Source organism: Balaenoptera borealis (assembly GCF_965194805.1).
Source record: "Balaenoptera borealis genome assembly, chromosome: 6".
NCBI lineage: Eukaryota > Metazoa > Chordata > Mammalia > Artiodactyla > Balaenopteridae > Balaenoptera > Balaenoptera borealis.
This window is the reverse complement of record NC_138863.1, coordinates 21,991,184-22,009,839: the sequence shown is the minus strand read 5'-3', so window position 1 is coordinate 22,009,839 and position 18,656 is coordinate 21,991,184. Positions and strand designations below refer to the sequence as shown.

The 18,656-nt window shown below is 34.8% G+C and overlaps 1 protein-coding gene across 2 annotated transcripts in view; it reads right to left on the bottom strand.

Annotated features, from left to right (window-relative positions):
- The window catches only part of ABCA12 (ATP binding cassette subfamily A member 12), a 186,707-nt gene that overhangs the window by 62,449 nt on the left and 105,602 nt on the right, over positions 1–18,656 (bottom strand). For both annotated transcript variants that reach the window (XM_082397652.1, XM_082397653.1), the window contains 9 exons: positions 18,173–18,346; positions 14,964–15,128; positions 14,428–14,638; positions 12,460–12,599; positions 10,587–10,706; positions 7,367–7,457; positions 4,716–4,895; positions 3,829–4,144; positions 1,025–1,139 (listed from right to left, as the gene is read on the bottom strand). In XM_082397652.1, the coding sequence (XP_082253778.1) occupies positions 1,025–1,139; positions 3,829–4,144; positions 4,716–4,895; positions 7,367–7,457; positions 10,587–10,706; positions 12,460–12,599; positions 14,428–14,638; positions 14,964–15,128; positions 18,173–18,346 (1,512 nt within the window). The remainder of the gene's footprint in view (positions 1–1,024; positions 1,140–3,828; positions 4,145–4,715; positions 4,896–7,366; positions 7,458–10,586; positions 10,707–12,459; positions 12,600–14,427; positions 14,639–14,963; positions 15,129–18,172; positions 18,347–18,656) is intronic.

Below are 18,656 nucleotides of genomic sequence, written 5' to 3'. Positions count from 1 at the left end.
TGGGTTCAAACTCTAGGACAACCCTGGAAGTCTGATGTTGAGCTGACAAAAACATAAAGCAGTAATTTGTACTTTGTAAGGAGAAATAATCAATTGCCTAAAAGCACTGGCAAAGTAAGTCTGAAAAGTACAATTGGGCTAACAGGTTACTCTAACCTCATTGTTTTAGATTGTCAGCCAGGCCTGCAATAATTATTGTCCCTCAGTTTTGAAATGTTTCCGCTATCTTGTCACTTCATGAGTGAGTGTAAAGAATGGGCTCATTACAGGATTAGCAGATAAAATTATTTCTACTGTAATACAATCAAAAAGTCACACAATGCTTTTTCATAAATTCTAAAAAGAAGTGAGATATTTTGGATTTGGGGATAATGATGAAGAATATGTTCAAGAAGAGATCATGCTTTACATCCCAGGTCCTGTCTTTCATCGTCGTATTATTAACCTAATCAGTAGCATAACGTGAAATTCTTAGTCTCTATAAATCACAAGTCAGTGAGAGAGAACTGAAGGAGACAAGGTATACTGGAAAGAGAATTTGCTTCTTGAGAGCTGAAACAAGTCATATGTCTCTGTCCACGTCCAAATCTGTATCTATCTATATCTATATCTATGTCTGTATCTATATATCTATATCTTCATTTGGACTCATTTAGTTACTATGCCAACAATTTTCCTTTCTTAACAGTTATTATTGTTATTATTTAAAATTCTTTTGTTAAATCCTAAGTCCTACAAGTAACTTCTTGGGCAAAAATTACTGTTAGGATCATAAATCGTACTCAGATTTTATTCAGAATTATTCAGATTTCGTTTTTCAGAAGCATTTATAAAATAACTTCTACACAACTTTTTGAGAAGACAAAATATTGCCGTACCAGCTGCCTTAATGTTTCATAATATATTTTTCCATCTAATTCACCAGGTATGGGTCAGGCTTTCTGAGTTTGCTTAGGTATGACGAAAATCATGGTAATTAATTATATCCCTGTACAACTTATTTAATAAGAGATTCTCAACATACCTCATGAAGTCGGAGGTCTTTCTCATAAACAAGTTTTTTTACAAATGCAGCTATAAATATAACCCAGGCAACCATGAGCACGATTGGAAGGGAATAAGAGACACTGGTTAGGAAGCTGTAAGGAAAAACAAAAACAAAAACAAAAAAACAAAAATCCAGTGACCAAAATGAATGTCACATTTGCAGATTTTAATGTATAAAGAACACACTCCCTCCTACACTGAAATTATAATCCTGTTCTGAAATTGAGACTAATTATTATTACGACTCTTTCATTTATGAAGTGTGAAGCTGACTTAACAGTAAGTGCATGATTTTCTTGCCGTACTGCTGCAAGAGTAAAACAGTTCTGGATTGTTAGATAAAATTGCCAAATTGTTTAAAGGGTGTTTGTGTATGTCCTGTTCAGGAAAATAATTATTATACAGATATAATTGCAAGGCTCTAAGCCCTTCTGTCTAAACTAAATTCTTATCTAAAAGGCAGATTTAAAATTAGATGATGATTGGTTTACCTAGCTAAAAGATGTATCTTCTCAAATTACTGTACTTATCTACTCTTTGGAAGCTGATAGTTATTATTAAACCAAATTTCCCAAAACGAAATAGAATGAAACTCAAAATCATTTGATTTAAAATGCAAAGAACTTGGATTCCTCAAAATAATGCTCTAGGGGATGTTTCATAAACAGTATAGAAATGTTTTTTCTGGTAACTAGAGGGTTGCTGGAAGACTTCATTGTGCCCTAAATATATTCCTGAATGGCTGGCCCATAGTACCTGAATGTTCAAATGCAGTGTTTCTCAAAGTTGAGCATGCATCGAAATCACCTGAAGGGCTTTTTAAAACAGATTCTGGGCTCCACCCATGAGCTCCTGATTTATTATATCTGAGATGGGGTTTGGAATTTGCACTTTAAACAATCTCCCAGGTGATGCTGATGCTGCTGGTCTGGAGACCACACTCTAAGAACCATGATGCTGACATTAGCCACCAACTATGGGCTAAGGCAAAGGAGTAGTTTTCAATGAGAGAATCTCTAAATTGATCTGTTTTACATATTAGGCTCCAGTGAAACTTTCACTTGCAGAAATGTCCCAAGGCCATTTTCTTTTTAATCTATAAGGCCAAGGAATTACCTTCAAGTTCCCCATGAAAAATGCAAATATTTATGGAACATGACATCACCATCATTCATTTTCACTTTAGCATCAGAAGTGTATCACCAACAGAGATATGAAGGATTTTTTAGTGGGGGAGAAGTGAGGGTTGGGGCCACATCCAATTTTTTTGGTTCCTGGGAAACTGGCAAGGGGGAAGCACTTAAAGAATATTTGCTGAATGAATTTTGTCTTGGATCAGGTCCAGCCTTGATGCTGTTTCTGGCCCTGGAATTAGGAAAAGGCCTTCATTCATTAATAACAAATCCCCACTAATGTTTCTTCCAAGTGACTGTGTATTTTAGGTTTGGTATAATATGAAAGAGAAAATTCTAGTATTGTAATTAATGGACCAATGCAGTACCAGCTATTCAACTTCAGGCAATTTACTTGGATTTCAATTTTTTCATCTGGAAAGCGTGGCTGATAAAATCTGCTCTCACTTTATGAGGTTGTTTGGTGCAACAAATGAAATTATACGTGTGAAAGCACTTTGTATGCAACAAAGAGTTTATATGGGTACATTAAGGCATTATGTTCATACTCCCATGAAGAATGCAGAGTACAGTTACTTTACTCTTAAAAGAAACATCCAGGTAACTACCATCCTAGGTACTAAAATTTACAAGGGGAAGAAAGTCAGAAGGAAAATAGATGAGAATTTTCATTTAATTGAAACCACAGGTCTTAACTATTCATGCAAGCCATTTCAGTTCACACATGGTTTAGGCAACAACGTCCTGACTGGCTTCTACAATAAGTAGCTAACCTTGACAACCTGCTGACAGAATCATCACCTGTCTTCTCGTATCACTGCTGCACAAACAGCTACATAACCTCATCTCTATAGCTCTTGAAGCAGTCAAAGGAGACAGAAGCATTGATAGAAACAGAAAAAAAAAAATCCAGACCCATCTCAGTTGTATATAAACTGCAATAACTGGGCTGAATAACAAGCACAATTCGTTTAAAGTAATATTCAGCCTCAAGCTTTTGTGTAGAATGAGCATGAAAAACCTAGCCCACCAACCTTATTTTCTTACCGTGGTCAGAGTGGAAGAACCATTCAGTGCTACCCTACTGGCAAATTTCTTGAATATTCAAATTCAATTGTCTAAAAGCATGATCTGTACATTTTTTGTTCATTTAGCAAAACCATTTTAGATAAAGATTCCTACCAAGTGGACTGAGAATACATACGATAGTTTCAGATAGCACAATATTTATCTTAGAGAGTTGATCAATAATGTTTTATTAATTTTTTTCTGTAAAACTGACCCTACACTCACATATTTCTAATTAAATTTGAGAGTTGGAAGGGATTTTTAAGATTGTTTTGTTTAATATCCTTATTTGATTAGAGGAAAGTAAAACCAGTTGAGAGTGGGTAACATCAAAATCATGCAGCGATGCACTCAAGTCTGGAGTCCAACTCTCTTAATTTGGGGGCCAAAGTACTTGGAAGGCTAAGGATTATATTAAAGAAAACATGGATATACTGTGGATCTTTTCCTTGAAACAAGCATTTGACAAAGGTTTGGTGAACGTTATTCCTTTCATGTGACACATGTGAATGAATGAAAAGAAATGAATTCTAAAAAAAGTGGTTGATTATTTAAAATGCCTGAAAGTGCACGGACTTACTTGTCTTTCATGTAGCAGGGATAAGGAATTGCTTGGACCTGGACTGCTATTTCCTGGGAGTTCCTTCCAGTCTGCAATTCAATGATTGCTCTTTCAATACTATCCTGTAAGTAAACAAAAGCCCTGCCATAGATCTGGTTGTTTGACGGAGAATTGTGTGGCCCTGGGGCCCATATCTTGGTTCTTATGCTTCTTGTGGTCTGTGAGGTCTTGAGACTCATGCGGATGGTATATTTTACAACAGGAGGAAGAGAGACGTTTTCAGAGCCATAGCTTCTGTGCTGGCTGCTATTGGAAGGAAGCTTAAAAATAACACCTAAAAAGAAAATGGCAACAACATCAGAAGGTTATTTTATGGTTGACATTATTCATTGTTTGGAGGGTACACATAGGGGGCAGCCAAACAGGCAACTGACTTAGTAATGTGACAGTAAGGTCAGACTTCTAATTTACAGAAAAGGTGGCTAACTGAAAGTGACAACCTCAGAGACTCAAAGTAGGAGTTTGAGAAGATAATCACAAACTAAGTGGCCAGATTAAATATATCACTCTAAGCCACTTACTGAAATTAAACACACACACACACACACACATAAATGAATAATCTTGACTGATTACGAGGATGGACTCAACTTCATCCTGTAACTATGTAATACTTTACAGTTTTAATTTTAACCATACCAACAAAATTACACATATTGAAGGCTCCTCAACCAATACGGTTGGTTGCCTACATGAAAGGTTCTCATTTCTAAGGACATCAGAGGGGACAGTGTCCTCCCTCCACCCCCAACTAATTTTCTGAGTTCTGGATGAAAGGAGTGAGGGAAGAATTTGGCCAATTTTAGTACAGAGAGAAGCTCAAATTCTAGTAGAATAACACTTACTTCCAAAGAGTTCATTGCTTTTGTAGAGTCTTTTAGCCTCTCTTTCCATTTCATCTATGCTTTTTGCTGCCTGAATACGGTCATACAATATACAGGAGGAAATATTTACTGTCAGGGAAGACAGTGTGTTAAGATGATCAATGAGGTCAATGCCGTTCTCTAATTTTAGCCTTAGAATATCTAAAGAAGAAAAAAAAACAGACACAAAGCATATTATAATGTTGTGTTATAATGTTGTTTCTAGTAGTAACAGGACAAAATACTGATTTTTTGGTAAGTAGTAAACCTTAAACTAGATTATAAATAATAAGAACTTGTAGAATTTACTCTAAAAATATCTAGTACTCTGTATCTGGGAAAATGTAGCCAGTTGTGCAAATGTTCACTGAGGAGAATGTTGAACTAGTTACAGACACAGTAAACCCAAGTACAAAGAATGGTACAAACTAATTCAGAAGTATATTCTGCTACAATTCAATTAACCAAAGACTAAAGGTGAACAATTTTTAAAAATCTATCTGCATCAGTTAGGAAGAAAACTATAAACTAGAGGTGAAACGTTTGAATAAACAGAAATGCTTGCTTTGTTCAGGGAATGTAGATGTAAGAATTTAAGCAAGGAAAGTCTATGCAGAGGGTGTAGAACAAATAAATGACATCATTCAGTCAGTTGGGATACAGAATCATTTCTCAGGTGACAATCTATGCCACACAGTTACAACTTTCTAATACTGTTTGACTTAAAACCTTATGTGAGCTATCTCTATTCAATATCTGTATTAATCTAGATAAAATGATCAAGATTTTTTTCCAGGTAATTACTCTGGAAGAAAGAAGATTTAATTGCTCTTCAATTTCAGGATTCCTTATGAGGAAATCAACTGAGACAAAGGGTAAATATAAAATTGCAAGTTAATAAATCACTTGGCCAATTAAAGTTTCACTGACTTGATCATCATGAATACTGAGAAGGCTGTGATATCATAAATCCCTCTTCACAGAACCCAAACATGTCTCTACCATCGTCCAATAGAAGACTAAATTTCTCACAGGGGGCAACTTCTTAAACGCACCTCTCATTAGAATTTAAAGTGAAATGCTTTGCTTCATATAGACATTGGTGGGGGAGGGGTAAAATTGTGGTTGAACAGTGGCCTCCAGCGGCCACTGGAAATCAACACAACAGCAAAGGGTTCTTCAGAAATGCTGGTAGATAGAGCTATGAAGAGTCAGTGCTCCCCAAGTCCAAACTATAAAACCTTTTTGATACTAAGTTAAATATACAATTACACAAACAGTAAGTCTCACTGCGGTAGTCATTTTAACCTTCTTTTAAATTGTAAAACTCACCTCCTATATCCAAAGTTAGAAATTAAAAAAAAAACTATATAGGAAATTTGTAGTTTATCCCTGATATTTTGATCAAATGTTTCCTTACCCAAATGATAATTTTAGAGGATAAATCACTAACATCTTTCTTTAATCAAACAGGGTTGACTATCATAAAGTACATAAAATTATACAGAATATAAATGTAGGCATAATTCCTCCCCACTGGTTTACAACCTAAATCACGTAAGTCCCAGTAGCACTGGGGAGGAGGAGGGGCATTTGCTCTACTGTGGTCAAATTCTGATGCTTTCAATCCCTTCCTCTTACCCATGGTTGCATAGCAACAGGGAATCAGACACAGACTGAATTAGACATCTTGCATCCCTTATGTTGAAGGTGGGGATGTGGCAGAGGGAACGCATAAGTTCAGACAGCTTTCTTTGATCCTCTTCTGCCTGTTCCTTTTAAATGATCATGAGAGGAGGAGCCAACCTTGAATAGTGATTTAGGTTTATTTTCGTTTGAGTCTCTGCATCGCTTTGGTTTTGTTTTTGCTAACTCTATAACTTCTCCTGGTTACATTCTGAGTTAGTCAAAGTGATACTAAGGCCAGTGGAGATAAAATTATAAATGTAGCCAGAAATAAACCATTTCATCTTCTTTTGTCCTTAAAGACTTGCTTTTCATCAAGTTACCCCAAAAAAGTGTCCTCCTGTAGCAACCTACCTGTGATTGAAGGACAAGCTGCATTTACACGGAATATATTGCTTTATAATTACTGAAACTAACTACAGGCACTGGGTATCAAAATAATCATTACTACTTGTAACTGTACAACTAACTAGGGATCTTCCCTGGTGGCGCAGTGGTTGAGAATCTGCCTGCCAATGCACGGGACACGGGTTCGAGCCCTGGTCTGGGAAGATCCCACATGCCGCGGAGCAACTAGGCCCGTGAGCCACAACTACTGAGCCTGCGCGTCTGGAGCCTGTGCTCCGCAACAAGAGAGGCCGCGACGGTGAGAGGCCCATGCACCGCGATGAAGAGTGGCCCCCACTCGCCGCAACTAGTGAAAGCCCTCGCACAGAAACGAAGACCCAGCACAGCCAAAAATAAATAAATAAATAAAATTAAACAAAACAAAACAAAAAAAACTAACGAGGAAGAAGATGGATAGATATATCCAGGATTTTACTTTTCTTAGGACAACTAGATAGAAACCAAATACAGAAGAAAAGGAAAAGAAGATCTTATATGGCACAGGCTTTTCACATTTCTGACATGACAAGTAAATAAAAGTTTTGTGACTCTGGACTCACCGAGTTCATCCATCTGTTTCAAGAGTTCAATAGCATCAAGTCCCACGGAGAATTTCACAAAAACTTGCACAAAGGGGTTTCTTAGAGTATTCTAACAATAGAGGGAATCAGTTTCAATACAAAAAGAAAACATGTTTAATCATCGTCTTTCAAATAACACCACAGTGAAATGAGGTACCACTACTGGGCATTTTCAATGCACCATTTTGCAAAGGCTCCCAACTGATTTGTATTCTAGTCCTACTACTTCCTAGCTCAGAGGCTTTCAGCAAGCACTCAGCCTTTTCCAGCTTCAGGGTACTTTTCTGTAAAGTGGTATCTAATCAGATTAGTCAGATGTAAATTATTATGGTACTGTTTTATACTGTAATAAGTGCAGCTATGTGAACATGGAAAAATAAACTGATGATAAAACTTTACATGGAGTAGCTCATGGAAAGACTGAAAATTAAAAAAAAAAATAAGTGCTTTAAAAATATAAAGGCTTTTGTAGTTATCTTGCAAATTAGGAGACATAAATTCTACCACTGTAGTTGTCTACTAGGTAATACTTATTGAGATTTTACTAAGTGCTGGGCACTGTCTAATAGAGTTTACCTTACCTTGATTTTCTCACTTAGTTTTCAATAATACCTAGAGGTAAGTACTATTATTATCCCCAGTTAATAGAGGACAAGGCTAGGGCCCAAGAAGCTATGTAAATTTCCCTAAGGATGTACAATTAATAAGGGTCGAAAGGAAAGTTGAAGAGAGAGACTTCAACTTGATTAAAGAAATGTTTATTCATCTTGTGTGTAAATTCATGGCCTAGTTTTTATGTGAGCTATGCTTAAGTTGTTTTCCCTTTAGAGGACAGTTCAGTACTACTTATTATTCTGTCCTTCTACCAATATCTTGTTTTGTTATCATGGAGATAAATGATTAAGAATAATATGTATTCAAAGAGCATATATATAATAGAATTAATTTGCTAAATCTATAGTTGCTGAGGAGACTAAGAGTAGTTGGTAGCATGAAGACAGATGGCTATCATGCAGCTATACACTGATAACCCAAGTTCCTTAAAATCTAACTATTTACCAGGAATTAATTTGCACATTGTGGAAAATCTGAATCAGAACGTTACTAATAAGGAAAGCACTGTGTTAGTTGCAATTCAGAGATGATCCATCAAATTCTATTTCCATCCTCTTATCACTCCCGTTACAATCAATCCTGTCTATAATATATAATATTATTTTCAAATGCTTCCACAATATGATCTTCATAAGTCTGTGAAGTGGTTATCAATGGACCTATTTTAGAGTTTCATAAACTGTAGCAAGTATTTTAAGTCATTTGCCTAAGAGTTCACAATGGCAAAGCCAGGTCATGTGCTAAAAGCTTGAAGTTTCAAATTCTGTACACATTTTCAGAAATAAGTTTTCCTCAATAATTGAGAACAAGAACTTATTTTGGTCTAGAACAAAATAAAGATACTCCCATTAGATAATGATCCCTTTATGGACATGGTCATAGCATTTCTTCTTAGCAAATTACTGTACTTTGGAACTGTTATGCACAGATAATGTCCTTTCTTAATTCACTGCTTTAGCCAACAAAACTTCCCTTAATGAAATAATATGTGTAGGATTTTTCTCTGTTCACAGAAAAAAAAGTTTTAGGAGAAAAGAGCAATTTTCCACTGAGGAAAACACATGTGTCAAAAGTAACTTCCATGTAGCCTTTGTTATCTGAGATTCACTATAAAAGGCCACTTAAAATATCCATTTGTGATTACCAGAGGTAGGGGGTGGGGAGATGGGGAATTGGTAGAAACTTCCAGTTATAAGATAAATATGTACTAGGGATGTAATCTACAACATGATAACTATAGTTAACACCGCTGTATGACACATAGGAAAGTTGTTAAGAGAGTACGGCCTGAGAGTTTTCATCACAAGGAGAAAATTCTTTTCCTTTTTTTTTTTAATTGTATCTGTATGAGATGATGGATGTTAACTAAACCTACTATGGTCATCATTTCATAATACGTATATATCAAACCATCATGCTATATACCTTAAACTTATACAGTGATGTATGTTAATTATTTCTCAGTAAAACTGGGGCGGGGGAGACTGAGATTTAATCAAGATAGTAATGTGCTCAAGATCAGAGAAGAGTAGAATATTAAAATAAATGGACATGCTTAATATTAGAACTAAATTTAATAGTAAATTGTGGGGAAGATGTTTGATGAAAAGTTTATTTTGTATTAATTGTGTTAAATATCTATTTTAGAATTTAATTTTATCATTTGTAACAAAATTCAGGTTGTAATTGTAACTATGCACTAGTTGATAGTCAAAACAAAGACTGAGTAAAGCATCTTTTGTGTATAACTTTTCTAACAAAGTTGTATGACACAAATTCTTTGTTCTATGTTTAACTTCTTGAGCATGATTATAAAGAAGGGCATTTTTGTTGTTGCAAAAATCTTCTAGGGCTCCATCAATTTTCCAAGGGCCTCTCTCAAGTCTTTGAATACACAAGCCATACTCTCTAGAAGTTCCTAAGTTGTCACCATTCCTGAAAATTTTCTCTCCTCCTATTGATAATGGGTCTAACTCTGCTGCTTGATGTTTAGCTGCCAATAGCTCTCTTTGTGATTGGAACGTTTCCCCACACTACTTGCATCCTTTTCAGAAAACCCTGCATCTTTTATGGGAATTGCAGATTACACTTTTCAACTAGTGTGTATTGGATTTGAGTTGCACTGTCAAATCTTTAACCTAAAATAGAGTGTCAAATGTTTCGACCAAAAGAACTCCCCAGATTTAACATTCTTCTTCAGAATATTAGTATTTTAGGAATTCTGGTTCGGTTAAAATAGCAAAACATAATCTAGAGAAATAAAATAAGCATATTTTAAGTACTTTTTATTGCATTTAATTTTGGAAAATAGATTTACATCACTAGTTATGCCTCAGGATCAACTTGTAAAATGATTTATCTCTGAATTACATACAGAGAAACTGTGGTATAAGAGGTGAGGATGGTTACAAACATGACTGACAGATCTGTTATCCTGTCTCAGATCTGCTCTCTGGAGCAGAGGCAACTTTAATCTGTTGAATATGGATTCTAAGTTACTATCTGCCCATTCACATAATGATGGTGATTAAAATCTCAAAGAATTACAATTCATACAAAAGTGAATAACAGAACCATCTCCTACCTGGAGAACTGGAATCGTCTGGTTTAACAGGTGGAAGGAATTCATGAAAAATGGTGACTTATCCACCCACTCTTGAGATTTTTCTTTTAATTCTGCCAGCTGCCTCAGAGTTACATTAGACTTGAAGAAACAGAAACAAATCTGGTCCATTAGTATTTTTCCTATATTTCAAAAAGGTATCTTAAGCTTGTTTTGTTACATAATTTCAAGAAAACAGTTCTAAAAAGTAGAGTTAGTAGAACATTGTCAGAAATTTCCCATATGGTCAAAAGTTTTTAAGTGGCAGCTTTTATAGGATCGAGATCACTTATAAAAATTCTGGAAAGTCTAGGGTTTACTTCATGTCCACAGAAAATTTACAGCCAAAAGCATGTCTTCTGGAATTCTCACAAGTTACCCATTTTTACCAATGGTACACTTTACTACTAAACATTCTAGTTCAAGGATATAAGAAGAAGAATACTTTCATGTATTGCTGGTGGATGTATATAGTTTTTTTTGGAAAGCAATCTGACAATAGTTATTAAAACAGAATATAATATTCTTCAATCCCTCAATCTTGAACATTCACCTCTGTGAAATAAAAATACCACTGTGTAAAGACATAGGCACAAAAGTAGTTGTTGCCGCATTGCTTACACGAGCAAAAAAACAAAAGCAAACACTAGAAACAAAAAGAATGTCCAACAATTGAGGATTGGCTGAGTAAATTCCATGGTATGAAAAAATTTACAATCTTCAAAAAGAATGAATAAACTAAATCTATTGAATTGGAAGAATTTCCACAAGGTATTGCTGTGTGACTAAAGTAATATGCAGAAAAGTATTATAATGAAACCTCATTTTAATAATGCAAACAATGACCATTCTGTATATGAATGTGCATACAGTATAATAATATATAAAGGATTAGAGGAATGCACATAAATTATAGAAAGCCACATCCTTGAATGCTAACATTCATTAGTTTACATGAAAGGAAGAGTAGGATCAAGCAGGGAGAAAAAGAGGTGAGAGTCAAGCAAAAAGAAAAGAAAAAAAAAAAAAAGACTGCACTTAGAAAATAAGCATTTAATGACTTCATTTATGCAAAATTATGTAAAAGTGTGTAGTCAATAAAGCAAATAAGGTATTAAAACACAAACAGTGAAAACAAAGATCATTCTAGAAATCAGTGATGACTTCATGTTTATTTTTATATAGATCTAAAACTAATTTATATTTATATAAACTATAGTTTAATGACCAAGTAATGGTAAAGAAGTTTTTTTTTTTTTTTTTTACTTTCACTCTATCATTTTAAAAGCATCAAGTTTATAATTCAAATCACTAAAGCCAACTTTAAAAGTGAGAGAGAAATGCTATTATGGTTATATTAGGTAGGTGATAAGTATAGTTACTATTAATAATGTCTTTCTCAACACCTATCCTCTATATAAGATATTAAGTTGTACAACCAAATATGAAGCCAATAATCTATAATTTAGCAATTGTTTTTGTTCAAACTAGTTATATAATGCCCAATATTGTTTTTTCTAGTGCCATTATTTTTACATACTTTGAAACTTACATGCTAGTTGTAGAAAAGTTTTCTGCTTTTGGAGATAAATTGAAAAATCTGAGGTCTTGCTCCAACTAACCTCATTCTCAAGTGTTAACAAGGTTCATTTCTCTTCAAGGAGCTACCACTCAATCTACATTGTTTACACATATACAGGGCAGAAGTTGAGAATTGCTAAGAGTTTCAGAAAGCCAAAGGTAATAGTATCTAGGCTATAAAGAAATCTGAGCCAGCTAGACTAAATTTGGAAGCTGACTACTTTAAAAATCATCTTATACTCAAGATAGAAACTTTGAGTGATAATGGTCAAACCTTTTCCATTATTGCCTTTGTGATGGGGGTATATGGTGCATACAAAATCCTTCCCAACAACATGGGTTTCAAGAAAGCCCAAATCACAGGTCCAGCAGGCATATTAATGATGTCTTTATAAAGAGAAAAGCAAAATGGTGCTGGAAAGAAAAAGTGTAATAAAACCATTTAATACATGCATTTAAAATCTATTCATGGTAAACTGACAAATATTATTGTTATAGCACCCCAAAATACCTGCCTTATACTTCCTTTGTTATTAACAAATGTGACGCATCTGGTGTCAAAGTAAGAAAGCATCGTAACAAATCTTTTTTCGGTGTAAAAGTTTAATCCAATAAATAAGCAAGTGCATAGTAAATGATGGCATTTTGCCAAGAGGAGCTAGAAAGGTTGAAAAGCACATTTCAGACTGTCTTCCAACAGATATTCCTCACCAGCCCTTAATTTTTAAAAATATGCAAAAGTTTGCTATTGTACTAGATACATAACAGCTGTCCAATAAATGTTTGTTGAATGAATAAAAAGATGCATAAATGCATCAATCCAATTGCTATATTAAACATCCCTATATTGTTTGGAAAAGCTCAGCCAATCATATTTTACATCTCAAAGCTTATAGATCAAGTAAACAGCTTTGATGTGCCACTGAACGTTTATAGTTCTGCTACATTCATGAAGCTGTTCTGTGTGTGATACACATTTCTAATTCTAAAAAGTTAAGAAAAAATATTGACCTGAGCAGATTTAAGGCACACTGTTGTATCATTTACTGGCAAGGTGTAGTGGTTAAGAGGCTAGACTTTGCAGCAGACTGCCTGGGTTCAAATCATAGCTTTGATACTTTCATGTTGGACAATGGTGTCCAGGTTACTCGATCACTTTGTGCCTCATTTCCTTTACTAAGATGCAGCTATAGTAGCACCTACCTCATAGGTAAGGGAAGAGTGAATGAGTTGATATGCAGAACATGCTTGATGTGTGATTAAGTGCTGTATGAGTGCTTTCTTGGGGAAAATTAATGCTTCATTTATTACAAAAGGCTAAGATTACAGCTCAGCATTAAAAAAACACCCGATTAAAAAATGGGGAGAAGACCTGAATAGTCATTTTTGCAAAGAGGAAACGCAGATGGCCAACAGGCACATGAAAAGATGCTCAACATGGCTAATCATCAGGCAAATGCAAATCAAAACCACAATGAGATATTACCTCACGTCTGTCAGAATGGCTATCATCAAAAAGAACAAAAATAACAAATATCGGTGAGGATGTGGAGAAAAGGGAATCCTCGTACACTGCTGGTGGGAATGTAAATTGGTGCAGTCATTGTGGAAAACAGTACAGAGTTTTTCTCAAAAAAGCTAAAAATAAAACTACCATATGACTCAGCACTTCCACTCGGGTAAATACCCAAAAAAAACAAAAACACTAATTAGAAAAGATTCATGCACCTCCATATTCATAGCAGCATTATTTACATTTGCCAAGATATGGAAGCAGCCTAAGTGTCTATCAACAGATAAATGGATAAACAAGATGTAGTGTGTATATATATATAATGGAATATTACTCAGTCATAAAAAAGAATGAAATTTTGCCATTTGCAACAACGTGGATGGACTTGGAGGGCATTGATGTTAAGTGAAATAAGTCAGACAAAGACAAATACTGTATACTACTTTTATGTGGAATCTAAAAAATACAACAAACTAGTGAATATAACAAAAAAGAAACAGACTCACAGATATAGAAAACAAACTAGTGGTTACCAGTGGGGAAAGGGAAGGAGGGAGGGGCAAGATGGGGTAGGGGACTAAGAGGCACAGACTATTATGTATAAAATAAGCTATAAGGATATATTGTACAATACAGGGAATACAGCCAATTAAAATAAAAAAGGCCAAGATTTAGCAGACAATGTTGTTAAGAGGCGACATTACCATGCTGATTTTGAAGTATACTCACTGGCATGTAAGGGAATTCCATATTTTGCAGCAATTTGCTCTTTACTTAATTTATAAGTCAAAAAATCCTTGGTGTGGTTGCCTCTCTGCCTCTGAGAAGAGGGCAGCATGGCAACTAAATATTCAGTGGTAATTCCTTGGGAGCACAGTGCTTGGGAAATGGTACTAAATGATCCTTGGGGAGTGTTTAGCCGGTTGTTTCTGTACATTGCCTGTGAGATAAAAATACATGATTTATTAACATTATATGAGCTATAAATGCTACTGAAAACAATATAGAAGAAAACCTGATAATCCTTAGACAATCCTTATAATTCCACAATTCCTTTAAAACATGTATCCCAAATGTAAATGTACAACACTAAACTTCTCCAATTTAAGTTGCAAAAACTTTTGCCAGAGTAGAAGAGTTTTTCTGTAAGTGATTTTTGTCAATGTACTATATTTGTAGCTGAATGTATTATAACTAATCTCAAATAAAAGTTAAGATGACAAAAGGAATTTTCCAGCAAGAATATTACTGCGTGACTTTTCTACCTGTGTTAATGGAAAACTTCTGGGCAGGTGCATTTGTTTCAGGGATCTCATTTTGTCTAGCAGCGGTCGTGCGACAGAAGCCATCTGACTGAGAATCTCCTTTAGCCTTATGAAGAGTTCTATCATCTTTTCTACTGGCTTTTGATTTTCCCTAGGGAAAAACACCTGACAGGAACAGCAACAACAAAATAAGAAATTATTTTTGTGGAGAAACTGGAACCCTCACACACCGTTGGTGAAAATATTAAAAGGTACAGTCACTTTGGAAAACATTTTGGAAGTTTATTAAATAGTTAAACATAAATTTACCATACAACCAGAAATTGGATTCCTAGGCATTTACCCAAGAGAAATGAAAAAATATGTCTACACAAAGATTTGTATGGGAATGTCTATGGCAGCATTACTCACAATAGCCAACAAGTGGAAACAATCCAAATGAATGGATAAACAAAATTTATATCCTTAAATTGGAATACTATTTGGTAAAAGAAAGAAATTACTTACTGACACATTACAACATGTATGAAACTCAAAACATTATACTAAGTGAAAAAAGCTACACACAAAGACCACATATTGTACGATTCAATTTAAATAAAATGTCTAAAAAGGCGAATCCATAGAGACAGAAAATAGATTAGAGGGTGCCTGTGCTAGAGGTCAGAATGAGAATTGACTGTAAATGGACGCAAGGTTTCTTTTTGGGTTGATAGAAATGTTATAAAATCAGATTGTGGTAACGGTTGCATAATTCTATAATTTACTAAAAAACCCATTAAATTGTACACTTAAAATGAGTGAATTTTATAACATATAAATAATACCTCAATAACTTTGCCAAAAATAAATGACTTTAAAAGTCAGAAAGGCAAATGTCAATTACATAATTCTTCATGTACACCCTTGTTCAAAAATCATATAATGTGCTCCTTAAAATCAGAAAAGCTCTGTCAAAAAGCTCATGTGGTCTATCAGGTTTAATCATAATCCCCGAATGTATTTCTGTTGCAGGAAGAAACACTGAAAATATTTTTTAAATTAAAATTTTAATTTTATTCTCTCATTCACTCAATTAGTCAACAAACGTTAATTGAGTGCCTGTTATGTTCCCAGCACTGGGTGAGGTAATGGGTACGAGGTGATGGGTACAGTGGTACACAAACTGGCATCATCCTTCCACTCAGGGAGTTTTGTAATAATAGGAGAAACAGATATGAAACAAATCAACGAACAAAAAGCTGGGGAATATGAGGAGGTAGGGAGTTTAGCTAAGAAATCAAAAGAAGTCTTTCCAAGATGACACCCCAAAGGGGAGAAAGAACAAACCATAGGAGGAATAAGGAGAGGAAGGTAATAGACAGAGGGGGAAAGATTTGTGAGGTTCATGAAGAGGGAAAGCTCTTGGTGTGTCCAAGGGGGTCAAAGACCACTATATGAGGACAAGATTCATTTGGAGAAATATCACAAAGACAGAGCTGTCTCAATAACACAGCTATTAATTGCAATCAGATTTCTCTAAATCAGATTCAACATTTTAATTTTTCTTCCAGTTCTGCCAAAATTCTAGGAATTCTGACACTGATTTGAAATAAACTGACTAATGATGAGAAATTTTTATTATTTTTACATGCAATACCTGAAAGAATTAGGAATGGTCTTCTGCTTATAAAATGCACATATTTATTTACTATACTCAACAAGAAATAGTTGGTTTGATATGTGCTCTGCAGAGACATTGTAAGATAAGGATTAAAATTTTAGATACAAAAATTAATAATATCAATTTATATGCATTTTAAGTTAGGTAAAATAAATATTCATTTAGTTAACGGGTATTTGCTAAGTTCTTCTATGGGCCAGGCACTATTCTTGACATCTGAAATGTTCAGTGAACAAAGAGGCCCTTGTGGAGCTTACACCAAATAGAAGTAGACAGAAAATAAACAACAAAAGTGAATACTAAATAAAATACATAGTATGCTGGAAGTGTAACAGAAAACAAACAGAGCATCGAAAGGAGGTTTGAGAGTGCTATAGATGAAAGTTGGTTGCATTTTAAATAGGATTGTCAGGGTATCTTATTGAGAAGGTCAATATTGAGTAAAGACACATAGTGCTGCAAATCAGGTGAAGGGCATGGCCTGGAGTGGTCCCATGCAGCTGCCCTGGGCCCAAGGAGTAGCCACGTAGGAAACGGGATTTTAGAAACACGGAGAGGTTGTGCAGGCCCTGGGGCCCCTGCAGGATTTGAGGGTTTACTGGAATAAAATGAGGAGCCACTGGGGAAGGTGTTGAGCAGAGGAGTGACATAATACGATTTAAGTTTTAAAGGGATCCTCTTGCTGCTCAGGGAGTGGTGGGGACAAGTGTGGAGGCAAGGGAGGCCAGTTAGGAGGCCTCTGCAGAATATACGGGTCGGATAATGATGACTGTGAAAAGGATTATTTGTAACTAGTCCTAAAATGCCTTCATCCCCTTCGCTGAAATGCATCAACAACATAAGTCAGCCGTGCTGCTTCTGGTTTTTCTTACTTTCAAGAGAAAAACTTTTTTTTTCAGTGTTTTCAATAACATGTAAATAATTTTGACCTAGTATAGATTTGGGCGGATAAAGGTGTTTAATTTTCCTATGTTTATATTTTTCTTTCAGTTTTTTATTCACTAAGCACTTATAAAGCATCTAGTTATTGCAAGATGGAGTTACTGCTGACTTTACAGCTCTAATAATGACCACTGTTTTGTTGTACTGGAAAAATAATGGTAGCCTCTATCAAAACTTGATGAAGGAAACACAAAAAGTACTTTTTCAAATACCCAAAAAAACCTCGATTCTTTTACTTGAAAACGAAAAACTTTGTTCTAATCTTTATTTTTATCCCACCAAATTAATGTGCATTCACTTTTTTAAAAAGTTATTATAACATTTGTATTTCATACTCTAGTATAGTGTATATTAAATTTAATTCCTGGTCTTGGATATACAAATTGAGAGTTAATAAGGCCATAATATTAATTTCCTCATCTATTAAATATGCAAATTTACAATATATGATCGCTAAGGTCCCACTTAGCTCTAAAATAAAGCTATAATTCCAAAAGCTGTATAAATGGATCACATTCCTTACAGTATCAAGGAGCATACAGGTATAATCAATTTTTTTATATTATACTATAAATATTAAAATATTTCATCAATAGCAACTTGCCTTGTATGTGAAGTTGTGAATGTCTAAGTAGTGCAGAAGAGTGAGTCTAATGAGGTAAGACAGACGGGATCTCTCTGGAAGAGGTATGCTGCAGAATTCCTTCACTGCATCTTCCAATTTGGGACTGGTCATGTTAGCATCACAAGAATGCAACCAGAACACACTAGAAATAATCTACAAGTTGGAGGAAGAAAAATATTTTATCTGTGAATCCTCTGAAGCCACCTGTCCATTTTGAGAGGTTTTTTTATACTTTTAGACTTCATTTAAAAATAAGACAAATTATACTCAAAATCACATAATTTTTTTTTGTTTAAAGCACTAATTACTATCAATAAACCTATAAAGAGTCCATAGTTCACTGGAAAGCTTAAGAAGTAAGATGGGAAAAGAGACAGAAAAAAATCCATAATGATTCCCAGATTTCTTGCTTGAACAACTGGGTGAATGACGACACCAAGAAAGAAAATTGGTTTGGATTGTT